We start from the raw sequence: 18,862 nt of genomic DNA on the forward strand, positions 1-18,862 counted from the left end.
GATGCATACTTAAGTTACTGTGGGTAGAATCATGGACCTTGTTCTTCTCTAGTAAGTGTTTACTTTGTGTACTGCCTTTAGTAATAAAGCCTTTTAAAATGACTTTAAAGATAAAAAATTTAAAACATTCTCCACAGGATGCAATCAGTGCTTTTTCATTTGGGAGAGCACAGTTGGGCGCCTGTGGGGACCAAACAACTATGGTTTGTACCTCTGACAATTAATAATGCAGACAGAGAAAGATGGGAGGGCATAGGATCCTGCACTCACTGCTGAGTACTCTACAATCACCAGGAGCAAGAAGAGCATGAGCCTAGACAACTGTTCCCCGAACGCATTCCTTCAAACACACACACACACACACATGCAATCAGTGCTTTTTCATTTGGGAGAGCACAGTTGGGCGCCTGTGGGGACCAAACAACTATGGTTTGTACCTCTGACAATTAATAATGCAGACAGAGAAAGATGGGAGGGCATAGGATCCTGCACTCACTGCTGAGTACTCTACAATCACCAGGAGCAAGAAGAGCATGAGCCTAGACAACTGTTCCCCGAACGCATTCCTTCAAACACACACACACACACACACATAGGAAAGAGTTTGGGGGTGAAAACAAGTGAAACACAGTGAGAGAGATACACAGAGATAGTGGGGAAGAGAGGCAGGGAGTAAAAAGAGGTAGGCTTGCAGAGCAAGAGCGAGAGGGAGAGCTGTAGAGAAAAAGCCTCAACGCAACATTACATATCTGCAGCTCTCCTCCTGCATAATTAATGGGTGGAGCAATATTATGAACTGAAGAATGTCTGTGAGGAAGCAACCTGGCGTCCCAGCAGATATGAATAAGCATTGCCAATGCTGGGGTGCGAATTAGAACACTTCACATTCAGCAATCACTCCCCGTCTCACTCCCACCCATCAAGCAGCCTTTGGGTTTCCCTGTTCACCTCTAGTCAATTCATAATAGGGTTGGGCGGTATCCAGATTTTCATACCGTTTCTGCACTATACTGGGGTATACGCTATTACCTAATGTGCACAGAAGGGGCACTCACTCTCTAGATCCCAATCCCCTGAATTCTGATCACCTGTTCACACACCTGTATGTCATTATCACACACTATTTAGTTCAGTTCTTTGCACCCCATCATAGTGAGGTATTGTTTGTTTAGTGACACACTTCTATGCGGAGCTCTGTTTTTGCCCCAGTATTTAATCCTCCTGTGTATGATAGTTTCGTTATTAGCCTTTTCCCTGCCTGTACTGTTGCCTTTTTGGACCCCCTGTGTATGACCTTCTGCCTGCCCCTGGATCCAGCTACCTGCCTCCTCCTGTGGTCCTTAACCAATAAACCTGCTGCGCCCTGCACTTGAAACAAGCTCTCTGTCTCCAATTGTGTTCATTACAACATCAAAATATATATATGTTAGGAAGGTGACATGAGCACCTCACTGTGTTTTTACATGTGAGAACTGGACTACGCTTGCCAGCTAAATTAAGCATGTAAAAAGCTAGGCAGCATAAATGTAATATCAATGTAAATCATATGACGGCAGCTACTGTATACACTGGGCCTTGATTAGGCCTGTAGTATCACATATAGCATGTTCCATTCTCAGCATGCTCTCCATTCCTCCCTTCTCCATCATGAGAGGGATAATGTCAGTGTCGAGCATTGTACTGATTACCTTGTCAAAGGGGATCAGTCGCATCACTCCAGCCGACACAATGCTGCCCAGACCCATTAGCACTGGCCTTGGGTGTTTATGTACCTTCCTCTCACCACAAGAGCTGCCCGGACAAAAACACACTTCAGCTCATTCATTTCCCTCTCTTTTATCACATGTTGTCTCTTATCTCTTCTTCGTTTTTTTGGGATTCATGGGTGACTTTTGAAAAGCGCCAGTCGGGGGTTTTGTCCTTCGTTTCATTGAGCTCTTTACCATTCATCCGCAGAGCCAATCTTATGCAGAACATATTGAAGGGCATCATTACCTGGGAGCCTGTAGTTTTTGTTCACTCACCAAGGAAGACCAAGCTGAGGTATTAGAGAGGGAGAGATCAGGRTCAACCACACAGGGGAGCAGGACAAATGACACGCAAACAACAGCAAGTTTGGAACTGCAGGGCACAGTTGTGTTAATGCAGTTGATGGTATGTTAGGTGTGCCACAGAGTGCATGCTACATAGAGAGCCTACAAACCGTATGCTACAAAGAACAAATGCCTTAAGCTTTGAAAGACCAGAGACTCATCATATTACATGCATAATTCAGAGTTACGCCGGATAATAAATAACATGTGATGAATAAGTAATGTGTGAGTCAGTGTGTGTGTGTGTGTGTGTGCGTGCGTGTGCACTTTCATTATTTTGGTACAACCCGACAGATGATTCAGCTAGGTGATTGATTAAATTGAATGATGGCAGAACCAGTCCAGACATGTCTGTTGTCTCTGCATATTCACACTGTTTGTCTGACAAAACAACAAATTCCCAAAACTTGAAATTGTTTTCCATCATCCAACAAGCCATATCAAAAGGCTGTTTCAGAAGATGAATATAGATTTGTATATAAGCATAGGCACCCATATAGAGAGAGAAGAGAGAGAAGAGAGAGAGAGAGAGAGAGAGAGAGACGAGAGAGAGAGTGGAGAGCAAGAGAGAGAGCAGAGAGAGAGAGCGAGAGAGACAGCGAGAGAGGTGAGAGAGAGAGCGAAAAAGAGCGAGGGAGAGAGAGAGAGAGAGGACACTCCAAATGCAGAATGAGGTGAAATAGAAGGAGCAAGTTATTTACAGCTAGGCCCAGCTTGTCTGTGAAGTCCCCTCTGCCTTGGACTCCTGTCCTATCCCTATTTAGCAGCATCGAATGGGCTGGCTGGGCTGAGAGAGTCACTCCAGGTTCACTGGCCTGACCCCTGCCTCAGCTGAGGCCATGGGCCTTCTACAGCACCGTGCCTGGCCTGCACGGCAGATGTGACTCTGCTATGGCCCAGCTGCACACGGTGTTAAAGGCCCACAACCCCCTGCCTCCCTGCCCATCTGCCAGAACCTAGAGTCCTGAATCAGAAAGGCGAGTCACACCAGACAGAAGCCCTGTACCAATGTTCTCCACCAAGTTGTTACAGTTGAAGACCATGGTCTAAAAATGTATGTTTTCAAAGATAAGACTATGACCCTCCAATTAAGCTACAATGTTCCATTGCCAKTACTCCAAAGCCACGGTTTTGTTCAGAATTGACACCAAGATCWGCGTTATACTACAAAGATCTGATCATATGTTTGATGAGATCAAGCAAGGAAAATGTAACACATCTGGRCTAAATGGAGCGTGCAATAGTATCAAAATAGCCTTGCTGTCCTGATATGAATCTGACACCTGTAATGTGTTGAAATATTGTGTGTAAGAGCATCTCACAGTTGACTAATGTAACCCATATCTGAGTCTTCACCTATGTCCCTTTGCTTTTTTCACTTGTGATCGATGCATCTCCTCACATGCTTTGATATAAAAACGTGTTATGTTTGTCACTCTGTATYTGTTTCATTTATGAAGTTGTGTTAATATTAAAATGAGGTGTCTAATGTACGTATACTGTATGATAATGTGCCCAATGGAAGTCTGCATGTAGCACTCAMTTCCATACGTCTCTCCTTGATCAAGTCAAAATCAATGATGACAACTCTTTACTTATTTCCCAAGCTGCCATCATTGATCAATGCATAATCAGAAATATCATTAGAGCCACAGACCGTGCCTGTTAGTCCTGTTACCGATGTTCATAATAACTTTCAAAATGCAAATGAACTCCAGGTAATCTATTAATGTCACTTCAATTTCATGTCTGTGCTCCAATTTAGCAGATCCTGACACGTTTGCACGCCTGGTGCTTCTGTACACAGGCTCATTTTACAGGGGGTTGAGAGCGGCCGCGCTGCGAGGAGAGGAGGGCTGAGGAGCGACATGCCATCTGTCTCTCCACCAGTTTATTAATCGCCTTGATAATGAAGCAGGCACAGGCAAAGCTCCCGAGGCTTCACGTTGGAGTTTTAGGAMGCAAAACAACTTTCCAAGTTTATTTCTCTGTGTAGCAATTATTGTCCTTCACACCCTTTCTTTGGTAGAGAGGAGGGTCAGACGACCTGATTCTAATTACCTGAATCGTCACTTCAAGCAGACTCTGTAATTTAAACTACATCACAATCCCCTTGTTAGCTCCAGAAGGCAGGGAGCTCTATAATTCCAGCGTATGTTTGGAGGACCTAGTGGGGGAATTTGCTTGCTTGTCTTGGCCTTAAAGTCAAAGACCCCATTAACAAGAAAACAGATCCAATAATCCAATGAGATTTGTCCAATCCGTGCAAATGATGCATAATTCCCCTTGTGAGAAGACCTATACCAATAAGTAACAAACTCATTTAGAATTTAAGACAAATTGAATATATATAAATATCATGAATATAGATACAGCATTTTCACACTTCCAGTATCATAAAATGAATGGATGAGTATAGTGTGTTACATATTAATGTATAATAATATAAAACCTTTAACAGGATATTTGGTGCTTGTTTGATTGTTTATTTGCCCACACTCAAAGGTTGATATGAAGATGTACGAAATATTACTATGACAGACACCCCAATAACTTCCCGTTTGAGATAATGTTGAAGACATTCAATCAGGTGAAAAAAATCAATCATAAAAAAAATGTGTTTAATGCTCTAATGTCCTCTTAGAATGAGATCATTAAGTGTTACAGTCAGGGAATGAGATCAGCGTAAGATAAGAGGAAAATCTCCTGTAGGTTGAATCACCAAGGAAGTAAGTCAAATAAATGTCATGACATGTACTCTGRASRCTTTTGTCTTTCAATGGAGAATGTTAGTWCACCAATAYCAAAACCAAAACTGTAAATGGTTTTATTTTATTTGTTACTCAATAAATTATATAATATGAAGTGAACAAAGCTACGATTCTTATCCAGCTCTCCTTCAGAAAGAACAAGGCATTCTCCTGCYTGTTCTATTAACCTTTGTGTTCGCCTGCACACTGGAAACATGAAGACCTTACCAGCACACGTCACATATGTCTCCTGCTAGTGGTAACTGCCTGCCAAGGTTGTGATGACACTGGGGCATTGTATAGCCTATATTTGAATGTGTACTATTGAGAGGCTTGTCAGCCCAAACATTTTTAAAAGCTAACCTTTATTTGATAAAGCTCCAAATAACAGCTTACGGTTTTGGAATTGACCTCAAGCTCTTTTTAATACTTTTGAGTTATATGTTTTTGTCAGAAATCCAACATTCTCTATGTTAATAAGAGTTTATTTTCCTCCGTTTCCGCAGTAGACTTTATTGGAATTTTTAAGCACAACATGAAAATAGAGCATCAGTGAGTTATATATAAAATCTCATTTTAGTGTGATAGAAATTAAACACAAAAGATTGATGAATATGAGACGGGAGATGAAAAAASACTGAATGTTTGTTTGTGTCTTTATGTCCAGAGCTTTTGATTCCTTCCATAACACCACAACACATAAAAACTTAACAAGATGGAAACAAGTCATTTTCAAAAAGCCTTTCAAGCTAACAAGAGAACATTGGTGAATGTTTAATTAATCAGCAGTGAACAAAAAAAAAGAAATAACAAAAGCCACCAACTTCCAGTTTTATATTGCATTCCCATTGGCAAATTCCAGTCTCTGCAGTCAACTAGCACTTTGCTTTTCACCCCACTACTAGCAATTCCCCTCACTTCACTGTCAAAACTCATGGATAAATACAATGAGCATTTCAATTGAGAACAGCACACTACAGTTAATTCGGAAGCCATTCAGACCCAATGACTTTTTCATATTTTGTTACATTACAGCCTTATTCTAAAAATGATTAAATATTTTTTTTCCATCATCAATCTACACACAATACCCCATAATGACAAAGCGAAAACAGGTTCCTAGAATTTTTTGCAAATATATTAAAAACAGAAAAAACATATTTACATACGTTTTCAGACCCTTTGCTATGAGACTCGAAATTGAGCTCAGGTAAATCCTGTTTCCATTGATCATCCTTGAGGTGTTTCGAGAACTTGATTTGAGTCCACCTGTGGTGAATTCAATTGATTGGACATGATTTGGAAAGGCACACACCTGTCTATTTAAGGTTCCACAGTTGACAGTCCATGTCAGATCAAAAACCAAGCCATGAGGTCGATGGAATTGTCCATAGAGCTCCCAGACATGATTGTGTTGAGGCACAGATCAAAGGAAGGGTATTAAAAAAATAGCACAGTCGCCTCCATCATTCTTCAATGGAATAAGTTTGGAACCACCAAGACTCTTCCTAGAGCTGGCCGCCTGGCCAAATTGAGCAATCGGGGGAGAAGAGCCTTGGTTCGGAATGGTCACTCTGACAGAGCTCCAGAGTTCCTCTGTAGAGATGGGAGAACCTTCCAGAAGGACAACCATCTCTGCAGCACTCCACCAATCAGGCCTTTGGAAAATGACAGCCCATTTGGAGTTTTCCAAAAGGCACCTAAAGGATTCTCAGACCATGAGAAACAAGATTCTCTGGTCTGATGAAACCAAGATTGAACACTTTGACCTGAATGACAAGCGCCACGTCTGGAGGAAACCTGGCACCATCCCTATGGTGAAGCATGGTGGTGGCAGCATCATGCTGTGGGGATGTTTTTCAGAGGCAGGGACTGGGAGACTAGTCAGGKTTGAAGGAAATATTAACCAAGCAAAGTACAGAAAGATTCTTCAGGAAAACCTGCTCCAGAGTGCTCAGGACCTCAGACTGGAGCGAAGTTTCACCTTCCAACAAGACAATGACCCTAAGCACACAGCCAGTTCAATGCAGGAGTGGCTTCGGGACAAGTCTCTGAATGTCCTTGAGTGGCACAGCCAGAGCCCGGACTTGAACCCGATCTAACATCTCTGGAGAGACCTGAAAAGAGCTGTGCAGCGATGCTCCCCATCTAACCTGACAGAGCTTGAGAGGATCTGCAGAGAAGAATGGGAGAAACTCCCCAAATACAGGTGTGCCAAGCTTGTAGCATCATAGCCAAGAAGACTTGAGGCTGTAATCGCTGCCAAAGGAGGTTCCACAAAGTACAGAATAAAGGGTCTGAATACCTATATAAATGTGATATTTCTGGGGGGTTTTATTTATAAATTTGCTAAACTTTATAAAAACTTGTTTTTGCTTTGTCATTATAGGTTATTGTGTGTAGATTGACGAGGGGAAAACATCTATTTAATACAACTTTTGACTGGTACTCTATATGGTATCCCCTTGCAGGAATTGGTACTACTCAACGCTGAGGACCATATTTAATATGACAACATGGAATTCATGATGGTAAACCGTAATTGAAAAGTCAGGCAAAAATCTGTTCTATGTTTGTATTATAATGACGTCCAATGTTGTCATCACTATACATCCCAAAAAAATAGCTTATTAAATATCACAATAGTTACCTAAATACCCTACAATTACACATAAAGATTATATTCTCAAARGATGTAGAGATGAGTTTGTATGCCTGCAGAAAGAGAAGTGAAGGCCTTCACTTGACTTACCCACTTGAGACATCTCTGGGACAGAGGCCCGGTAGGGGCCTTCAACGAACTGTGGCGGATTGTCGTTGATATCTTGCACTTTTATGATGAACTCCGAGGGCGGTTCCAGGGGTTGATCGGTGTCTCTGTTAGTGACTTGTGCTGTAAGAGTGTACTCTGCCTTCTCCTCTCTGTCCAGTCTCTTCATGGCATGAATATCTCCCGTAATCTCATTGATGGCAAAGATGGTACCCGCCCCTTCGCCAGCCAGGACATACTTTATTGGTGTGCTGCCAACATCCAAATCTGTGTGTAGCTGAAAAAAAGGAATGAATTGGTAAGTTTCACAATGTATTCTTAAATCATTGGCGTAATCTTTAAGTTAACTGATAAGAGTTTTATGAATGTTGAAAACCAATGTTGGCGCAACTGGCGTAGTCATAAACATTTTTCTTTGTATATATTGATAACTGAGGCCCACTGAGAACAAAACCTATGGTCAACTGATACACAATAGAAAGTGGGTCATGTCTGCTTTATTATCTTATCATGAAGCACAGTATACAAATAGTAATGCCAGCACACATTAGTGCGAAAAATACTCTATGGCCAGAGGTTTTTGTTCTAACCAACATCAAACACTTTCATTGCCTATATGTACAGTGGTGTAAAGTACTTAAGTAAAAATACTTTAAAGTACTACTTAAGTAATTTTGGGGGGTATCTGTACTTTACCTTACTATTTATATTTTTGACAACTTTTAGTTTTACTCCACTATATTCCGAAAMAAAATATGTACTTTGTACTCCATACATTTTACCTGACCCCCAAAAGTACTATTTACATTTTGAATGCTTAGCAGGATAAGAAAATTATCTAATTCACACACTTATCAAGAGAACATATCTGGCCATCCCTACTGCATCTGATCTGGAGGACTCACTAAACACAAATGCTTTGTTTGTAAATTATGTCTGAGTGTTGGAGTGTGTCCCTGGCTATCCGTACATTAAAAAAAACAAGAAGATTGTGCATTCTGGTTTGATGTAAATTTTAGATATTACATTTACTTTTGATACTTARGTTTATTTAAAAAGTAAGACTTTTACTCAATATTTTACTGGGTGACGTTCACTTTTACTTGAGTCATTTTCTATTAAAGTATCTTTACTTTTACTCAAGTATGAGATTTGGGTACTTTTTCTACCACTGCCTATGTATAGAGTCACCTGTCAAGGTCTTTGACACTGCCGTCTGGCAAGCGAGCACACATTGTGTGAACATTAGCGGATTCAAGTACAGACAACCCTTTTCATGTTTCAAACGACTAAAGAGATTTCATAAGGAATAAGATGATAACAGAAATGGAGCTCCAAGGTAAGAGACAGTTTTTTTTTTCAAATGAGGAGCGGATATGGCTGGTTTTATTCTATCCTTATATTAGGAACTTGATCCCAAAGGTAAGTGACTAAGGATTGCAGGGGGGATGGGATCATAAAGTAGAACATTTGAAAATTGGACAATGTTCAGCATCGGTCTGAAACATGGCCAGAAGCGGTGCTCTTTCTAATTTGTATTTTTGTAAAGATCTTGCACCAGAACATCCTATTCAGCAACTTCCATTTCATTTTCTGCCCTGAAATTTGCCAGAGGTATTCCTTTGAGACCATGTTTGGGGACAGAGTAACACGGTAAAATGTGTGTACAAAAATCCAGACCTCTATAAAGCCTCCATGATTGTTTTATAAACCCGTTTTATGCATATACTGTCTCAAAGGTGCTGTTCACAGACACTGACAAAGCACATTCACTTAAATTGTCACACCTTGCACTTTTGTTTTCCTAATTGTGCCATCGTTTCACATGAAAGATGTGGCTCATTAACACAACAGCTTCACATCATTCCACCCACTACAAAACCCTTAAATGAGCCCAAATGAATGTCTGTCAGTTTACTTGTAGGCTATCTCTATGTGTGTTTGTGTGTTTGTGTGTTTGTGTGTGTGTTGTGTGTGTGTGTGTGTGTGTGTGTGTGTGTGTGTGTGTGTGTGTGTGTGGTGTGCGTGCGTGCGTGCGTGCGTGCGTGCGTGCGTGCGAGTGTGTGTGCTTGTCTGTGTTAAAATACAAAGCTGGCAAAGAAAAATCATACACCGGATGAAGGTCTTTCCTTGCACAATTTGATCAATTATACTAATCATGGAACAAAAATAAATATCAGTCGCCCCCCATCATATGAATACATGTATGTATAGTAAGCAGTGAGAAACCTACTCTCACCAGAATGTTTCTAGATACAGTGCAAACTGTCCAGTGTAAATGGTGCCTCTTTCCCTCTCGTAGATGATCTTTACACCACAATGCACAAGTGATCATCAGAGAGGAGAATTAAAGAAAAGGGGCTGACAAGGCTGTCTATCATTATCCAAGTTAGCAAGGCAACAAAACTGCACCGGCAAACAATGACATTCTGGGAACACTTAACCTTAACCGTTTTGTGTTCATTACAAACTGTTCTGTCCACGTTTGCAATTGCAACGATAACGTTATATGGTACAGACACTCAACCACTCAAACCCTCAAACTGCACTTAAGACCAAGTCTGCACTAAATAAGCATAAGTAGATTAACGAGTGGAAAATAACCCAATAGCAATGTTACAACCGCAGCCTTGCATGATAATGAAAACTGCTCACATATCCGGACTTCCCATCGCGCATCTATTTATCTATGTTTATTAGAAACCCCTCTGCATGTAAGAACTCAGACATCACGCTTATTGGCCTGCATTATAGTTCACTGCTTCATTATGAATCCCAATGCACAATGAGGGGAATCATACCCTCTTCCCACTGTACCCCCAATCACTGCCACATGGGGCTGCTTTTACTGTCAAGCTCAGGAGAAAATATGTCACTCCATACTCAAGATGAGCTTTTATAGCAATCGGAGGAACAATAGTGCATCCTAATGAGGAACATCTCATTCCCCTCGGCCTCAGGCTCCACACTTAAGTGTGGCGTTAAGCCCTACATGGCAAATTAATGATTTTGCTCCTTGTCAGGGCAAGTGGTGGAAAAGGCATGTACTGCTCCTCTCTGCAGGGAGAGGGAGTATGAGGGAGAGGGGGCCCTGTCACCCTGTAAGACTGGGTGTCAGCTGGCGTCTAGCATGTCAGAGCAGTTCCCCATCTGAATCTCATCGCAAGGCTCAATTAGGCAGGGTTTCTTTGTGCTGTTCGCCCCGGAAGCTTAAATCCTTATATGCTGATTTGTGTGGTGAAATTCATCCAAAAGTACTTGCTTTTTTTCCCTAAAAATGAGGATGTGGGCTATCTGTGTGTGGGTAGCCAACTGATACAGTTGAAGGTGGAAGTTTAAATACACTTAGGATGGAGTCATTAAAATCTGTTTTTCAACCACTGCACAATTTTCTTGTTAACAAACTATAGTTTTGGCAAGTCGGTGAGGACATCTACTTTTCCAACAATTGTTTACAGACAGATTACTTCACTAATAATTCACTGTATCACAATTCCAGTGGGTCAGAAGTTTACATACACTAAGTTGACTGTGCCTTTAAACAGCTTGGAAAATGCCAGAAAAATTATGTCATGACTTTAGAAGCTTCTGAGAGGCTAATTTACATTATTAGAATCAATTGAAGGTGTACCTGTGGATGTATTTCAAGGCCTACCTTCAAACTCAGTGCCTCTTTGTTTTTCCAAATGCCTGAAGGTACCACGTTCATCTGTACAAACAATAGTARGCAAGTATAAACACCATGGGACCACGCAGCCGTCATACCGCTCAGGAAGGAGACGCGTTCTGTCTCCTAGAGATGAACGTACTTTGGTGCGAAAAGTGCAAATCAATCCCATAACAACAGCATAGGACCTTGTGAAGATGCTGGAGGAAACAGTAAAAAAAGTATCTTATATCCACAGTAAAACAAGTCCTATATCTACATAACCTGAAAGGCGCTCAGCAAGGAAGAAACCCCTATTCCAAAACCGCGTAAAAAAGCCAGACTACGGTTTGCAACTGCACATTGGGACAAAGATCGTATTTTTGGAAAAATGTCCTCTGCGCTATTAAACAAATAGAACTGTTTTGTCATGTTTTGTCATTGATTACATGTCTTGTCCTGTGCTTCCCTCTGCTGTCTTATTAGTTCTTTCTCTTTCTCTCTCTCTCTCCTCCTCCCTCTCTCCCTCTCCGCTCTCTCTCTCTCTATCGTTCGTTCCTGCTCCCAGCTGTTCTCATTCTCCTAACGACCTCATTTACTCTTTCACACCTGTCCCCTATTTTGCCCTCTATTAGAGTCCCTTATTCTTCCTCTGTTTTCGCTTCTGTCCTTGTCGGATTCTTGTTTGATGTTTGCTGGTCCTGTGTCCTTGTTCCGCCCTGTCGTGTTTTTGCCTTCTTCAGATGCTGCGTTGAGCAGGGTCTTAGTCAGCTACGGCCAGTGCCTTCCTGAAGCGACCTGCAGTCTGTTGGTCGCTCCAGTCGTTCCTCTCTTTTGACGAGAGGATTTCAGTTTCCTGTTTGGATTTCCAGAGAATCATTATTTGTTTATACTGGAAAAAGACTCTGTACTATTACGTCGCTTTTGGGTCCTCATTCACCAGCATAACAGAAGAATCCGACCAAGATGGACCCAGCGGACTATGGATTTCTCACATGCCGTCGATTCTCAGGGAGCAATGCTCGGCAGCACGAGCAGGAATGTTTGCTGCTCGTCATGCCGTTTGAGACCCTGGCCGCTCAAGGTCTCCGATCTCTCTGGACAGTTTCAGAGTATCGTCTCGTGCCACCAGCTACTTCCTGTCTTCCGAGTCTCCGGAACCTAGTTAATAACACCACCATGTTACTCTGGCAGCCCACTGAGGTCGTTTGTCTCACCCAGTGTGATATTGTGTTCTCTCTCCAGCCAACACGTACATCTAGTGAGAGAGCTCGGATCGCTTACGTCATATCACTCCTTACTGGTCGGGCCTCGGGATTGGGGCACAGCTATCTGGGAGGCAGAGCTGAGTGTTCTAACGATATTCAGAACTTTAAAGAGGAATGATACGGGTTTTTGATACGTTCTGTTTTTGGGAAGGAGGCTTCCAGGCCCTGGCTTCCCTATTCAGGGTAATCGACCATAACGATTACTCTATAAGAGTTTCGCACTCTGCTGCATCCAGTGACTGGAACGAGCCGGCGTTGCCGCTGTTTTCTGGAGGGACTCCACGCTGAGGTTAAGGATGAGATCTCTCCCGGGAGGTTCCTTCCAGCGTGGACCTTTGATTGCACGCGCCATCCGAATAGAACGACGGGTAGATCTTCGTCACCGAGCTCGTGGAGAGAGCTGCGTAGACGGTGTATCCCTCTCCGCATCTCAACCATCTCCTCCACCGGCTCAGAGACGTGAGCCATGCAGCATGGAGTATTCGCATCTCGACTATAGGAGAGGGAACGAGAGAATCACCAACCGCCATTTGCCTCTATTGCGGTTCTGCTGGACTTTTGTCATGGTCATGGTCAGTAAAAGCCAGAGCTCATCAGTAAGCGGAGGGCTACTGTGAGCGCTACTACTCAGTCTCTCCATCAGATCCTGTACTACCTTGTCGTCCATCTACGCTGGACCGGTTCGGCTGCTTCCTGCAGTGCCTTGATAGACTCTGGGGCTGAGGGTGTTTTATGGACGAAGCATGGGCTCGAGGACATGACATTCCTCTCAGACAGTTAGGAAGCCCACGCCCATGTTCGCCTTAGATGGTAGTCTTCTCCCCAGTATCAGATGTGACAGAACTACCTTTAACCCTCACAGTATCTGTCGGTAACCACAGTGGACCATTTCCTTTTTGATTTTTCGTTCACCTTTACACCTGTTGTTTTGGGTCATCCTGGCTAGTATGTCATAATCCTTCTATTAATTGGTCTAGTAATCTATTCTATCCTGGAACGTTTCTTGTCATGTGAAGTGTTAATGTCTGCTATCCTCTGTGTCTTCTGTCCCCTCTACTCAGGAGGAACCTGGTGATTTGACAGGAGTGCCGGAGGAATATCATGATCTGCGCACGGTCTTCAGTCGGTCCAGAGCCAGCTCCCTTCCTCCTCACCGGTCGTATGATTGTTGTATTGATCTCCTTCGGGGACCACTCCCCCTCGGGTAGACTATACTCTCTGTCGGCTCCCGAACGTAAGGCTCTCACGATTATCTGTCTGTTTCTCTCGACGCCGGTACCTGGTGCCTTCTTCCTCTCCCGCCGGAGCGGGATTTTCTGTTAAGAAGAAGGACGTACTCTGCGCCACTGCGTGGATTATCGAGGGCTGAATGACAACGGTTAAGAATCGTTATCGCCTTCCCTTATGTCGTCAGCCTCGAGATTTTGCAGGGAGCCAGGTTCTTTACTAAGTTGGACCTTCGTAACGCTTACCATCTCGTACGCATCAGAGAGGGACGAGTGGAAGACGGCGTTTAACACTCCGTTAGGCATTTTGAAATACCGGGTTCTTGCGTTCGGTCTCGCTAATGCTCCAGCTTTCTTCGAGCATTAGTTAATGATTGTACTGAGAGACATGCTGAACATTTTTGTTTTCTTTACCTTGACGATATCCTGATTTTTTCACCGTCACTCGAGATTCAAGTTCAGCACGTTCGACGTGTACTCCAGCGCTTTTAGAGAATTGTCTCTACGTGAAGGCTGAGAGATGCGCCTTCATCTGTCTCCTCTGTCACTTTTCTCGGTTCGTTATTTCCGCTGAAGGCATTCAGATGGATTCCCGCTAAGGTCCAGGCTGTCAGCGATTGGCCCGTTCCAAGTCACGTGTCGAGTTGCAGCGCTTTCTCGGTTTCGCTAATTTCTATGCGTTTCATTCGTAATTTCGGTCAAGTGGCTGCCCCTCTCACAGCTCTGACTTCTGTCAAGACTTGCTTTAAGTGGTCCGGTTCCGCCCAGGGAGCTTTTGATCTCCTCTCAGAAGCGTTTTACATCCGCCCCTATCTTGTTACTCCTGACGTCACTAAACAATTCATTGTCGAGGTTGACGCTTCAGAGGTGGGCGTGGGAGCCATTCTGTCTCAGCGCTCCAGTGACGATAAGGTCCATCCTTGCGCTTACTTTTCTCATCGCCTTGCCCATCGGAACGCAACTATGATGTGGGTAACCGCGAAACTGCTCGCCATCCGCTTAGCCATAGGCGATGGCGACAGTGGTGGAGGGGGCGACCGTCCCTTTGTCGTTGGACTGACCATAAAACCTTGAGTACATCCTTCGGCCAAACGACTTAAATGCACGTCAAGCTCGTTGGGCGTTGTTTTTTGCTCGTTTCGAGTTCGTGATTTCCTATCGTCCGGGAAATAAGAACACCAAGCCTGATGCCTTATCCCGTCTCTTTAGTTCTTCTGTGGCTCTTCTACCGACCCCGAGGGGATTCTCCCTGAAGGGCGTGTTGTCGGTTGACTGTCTGGGGAATTGAGAGAACGTAAAGCAAGCACTCACTCACACTGCGTCGCCGCGCGCTTGTCCTAGTAACCTTCTGTTCGTTCCTGTCTACTCGTCTGGCTGTTCTTCAGTGGGCTCACTCTGCCAAGTTAGCTGGCCACCCCGGCGTTCGGGGTACGCTTGCTCTATTCGCCAGCGGTTTTGCCTACTCAGGAGCGGACACGCGCGTTTCGTGGCTGCTTGTCGGACTGCGCGCAGACTAAGTCGGGTAACTCTCCTCCTGCCGGTCGTCTCAGACCGCTTCCCATTCCTTCTCGACCATGGTCTCACATCGCCTTAGACTTTATTACCGGTCTGCCTTCGTCTGCGGGGAAGACTGTGATTCTTACGGTTATCGATAGGTTCTCTAAGGCGGCACATTTCATCCCCTCGCTAAGCTTCCTTCCGCTAAGGAGACGGCACAAATCATCATTGAGAATGTGTTCAGAATTCATGGCCTCCCGTTAGACGCCGTTTCAGACAGAGGTCCGCAATTCACGTCACAGTTTGGAGGGTCTGTCGTTTGATTGTGCTTCCGTCAGTCTCTCTTCCGGGTTTCATCCCCAGTCTAACGGTCAAGCAGAAAGGGCCAATCAGTCGATTGGTCGCATTTACGCAGCCTTTCGTTTCGAAACCCTGCGTCTTGGCGAAACAGCTCCCCTGGGCTGAGTACGCTCACAACTCGCTTCCTTCGTCTGCTACCGGCTATCCCCGTTTCAGAGTAGTCTTGGCTACCAGCCTCCTCTTTTTTCGTCCCAGCTCGCCGAGTCCAGCGTTCCCTCCGCTCAGCTTTTGTCCAACGTTGTGAGCGCACCTGGAGAGGGTCAGGTCTGCACTTTGCCGTTACAGGGCGCAGACTGTGAGAGCCGCCAATAAACGTAGGATTAGAGTCCTAGGTATTGTCGCGGTCAAGAGTGTGGCTTTCCACTCGTCTACCTTCCCCTTACGACAGCTTCTCGCAAGTTGACTCCGCGGTTCATTGGTCCGTTCCGTGTCTCTCAGGTCATCAATCCTGTCGCTGTGCGACTGCTTCTTCCGCGACATCTTCGTCGCGTCCACCCTGTCTTCCATGTCTCTTGTGTCAAGCCTTTTCTTCGCGCTCCCGTTCGTTCTCCCTCCCCCCCCCGTCCTTGTCGAGGCGCTCCTATTTACAAGAGTACGGAGGATCATGGACATGCGTTCTCGGGGACGTGGTCACCAGTACTTAGGGATTGGAGGGTTACGGTCCTGAGAGAGGAGTTGGGTTCCATCTCGGGACGTGCTGGACCGTTCGTTGATTGATGATTTCCTCGTGTTGCGCCAGGGTTCCTCCTCGAGTGCGCCGGAGGCGCTCGGTGAGTGGGGTACTTGTCATGTTTGTCATTGATTATCATGTCCTGTCCCTGTGCTTCCCTCTGCTGTCTTATTAGTTCTTTCTCTTTCTCTCTCTCTCTCCTCCTCCCTCTCTCCCTCTCCCGCTCTCTCTCTCTCTACGTTCCGTTCCTGTCCCAGCTGTTTCTCATTCTCCTAACGACCTCATTTACTCTTTCACACCTGTCCCCTATTTTGCCCTCTGATTAGAGTCCCTATTTTTCCTCTGTTTTCGCTTCTGTCCTTCGGATTCTTGTTTGAGTTTGCTGTCCTGTGTCCTTGTCCGCTCCCTGTCGTGTTCTTTGCCTTCTTCAGATGCTGCGTGTGAGCAGGTGTCTAGGTCAGCTACGGCCAGTGCCTTCCTGAAGCGACCTGCAGTCTGTGTCGCGTCTCCAGCTTTCCTCTCTTTTGACGAGAGGATTTCAGTTTCCTTTTGGATTTCCAGGAGAATCATTATTGTTTTATACTGGAATAAAGACTCTGTATACTATTACGTCGTTTTGGGTCTCATTCACCAGTCATAGACATGTTTGGCCTAATGACCATCGCTATTTGGAGGAAAAAGGGGATGCTTGCAGCCGAAGAACACCATCCCAACCGTGAAGCACGGGCTGGCAGCATCATTGTGTGGGGTGCTTTGCTGCAGGAGGACTGTGCAATTCACAAAATAATGGCATCATGAGGAGGGAAAATATGTCGATATATTGAAGCAACATTCTCAAGACATCAGTCAGGAAGTTAAAGCTTGTTCGGCAAATGTGTCTTCCAAATGGCAAGACCACAGCATTACCTCAAAGTTGTGGCAAAATGGCTTAAGGACAACAAAGTCAAGGTATTGGAGTGGCCATCACAAAGCCCTGACCAAAATCCTACAGAACATTTGTGGGCAGAACTGAAAAAGTGTGTGCGAGCAAGGAGGCTTACAAACCTGACTCAGTTACACCAGCTCTGTCAGGAGGAATGGGCCAAAATTCACCCAACTTTTTGTGGGAAGCTTGTGGAAGGCTACCCAAAATGTTTGAACAAAGTTAAACAATTTAAAGACAATGCTACCAAATACTAATTGAGTGTATGTAAACGTCTGTGTCACGTTCGTCATAAGGAGTAGACCTAGATGCAGCGGGGTATGTTCCTATCCTTTATTTTGGAATAGAAAACTTTAAAGAACAAAACGAACAAACAAAACGTGAAGCTAGAAAAAGTGCTCACAGGCAACTATACATAGACAAGATCCCACAAAGCACAAAGGGGAAATGGCTGRCTAAATATGATCCTGTTATGGTTCCCAATCAGAGGCAGCTGTTTATCGTTGTCTCTGATTGGGAACCATAACAGGACAAAATAGACATATAAACACCTAGATGACCCACCCTAGTCACACCCCGACCTAGCCAACATAGAGAATAAAAAGCTCTCTATGGTCAGGGCGTGACAGTCTGACCCCCTGGGAATGTGATAAAATAAATAAAAGCTGAAATAAATCATTCTCTCTACTATAATTCTGACATTTCACATTCTTAAAATAAGGTGGTGATTCTAACTGACCTAAGACAGGGAATGTTTACTAGGATTAAAGGTCAGGAGTTGTGAAAATGAGTTTAAATGTATTTGGCTAAGGTGTATGTAAACTTCCGACTACAACTGTATGCAACGCAACATGTGAGCACGTGTGAACAGACTGAAACCCTGTTTACAGCTGGTATGATAATGAGAATGACTATTTCCTAGTTGAATTACTATTTACTAGTTCTCATATGATCGGATCATATGAGTACTATGCAGCCGTCTTCATCAACCTGGCCAAGGCTTTCGACTCTGTCAATCACCGCATTCTTATCGGCAGACTCAATAGCCTTGGCTTCTCAAATGACTGCCTCGCCTGGTTCACCAACTACTTCTCYGATAGAGTTCAGTGTGTCAAATCGGAGGGCCTGTTGTTTGGACCTCTGGCAGTCTCTATGGGGGTGCCACAGGGTTCAATTCTCGGGCCGACTCCTTTCTCTGTATATATCAATGATGTCGCTCTTGCTGCTGGTGATTCTCTGATCCACCTCTACGCAGACGACACCATTCTGTATACATCTGGCCCTTCTTTAGACACTGTGCTAACAAAGCTCCAAACGAGCTTCAACGCCATACAACACTCCTTCTGTGGCCTCCAACTGCTTTTAAATGCTAGTAAAACTAAGTGCATGTTCTTCAACCGATTGCTGCTCGCACCCGCCTGCCAGACTAGCATCACTACTCTGGACGGTTCTGACCTAGAATATGTGGACAACTACAAATACCTAGGTGTCTGGTTAGACTGTTAACTCTCCTTCCAGACTCACATTAAGCATCTCCAATCCAAAATTAGATCTAGAATCGGATTCCTATTTCGCGACAAAGCCTCCTTCACTCATGCTGCCAAACATACCCTCGTAAAACTGACTATCCTACCGATCCTTGACTTCGGCGATGTCATTT

The 18,862-nt window shown here is 44.3% G+C and overlaps 1 protein-coding gene across 1 annotated transcript in view; it reads right to left on the reverse strand.

Annotated features, from left to right (window-relative positions):
• LOC111974417 (cadherin-8) overlaps positions 1-18,862 on the reverse strand; it is an 88,160-nt gene that overhangs the window by 43,252 nt on the left and 26,046 nt on the right. Inside the window, exon 3 of the mRNA XM_070447377.1 lies at positions 7,596-7,890. Within this exon, the coding sequence (XP_070303478.1) occupies positions 7,596-7,890 (295 nt within the window). The remainder of the gene's footprint in view (positions 1-7,595; positions 7,891-18,862) is intronic.

This window comes from Salvelinus sp. IW2-2015, linkage group LG15 (genome assembly GCF_002910315.2).
Source record: "Salvelinus sp. IW2-2015 linkage group LG15, ASM291031v2, whole genome shotgun sequence".
In the NCBI taxonomy this organism is placed as follows: Eukaryota; Metazoa; Chordata; class Actinopteri; order Salmoniformes; family Salmonidae; genus Salvelinus; species Salvelinus sp. IW2-2015.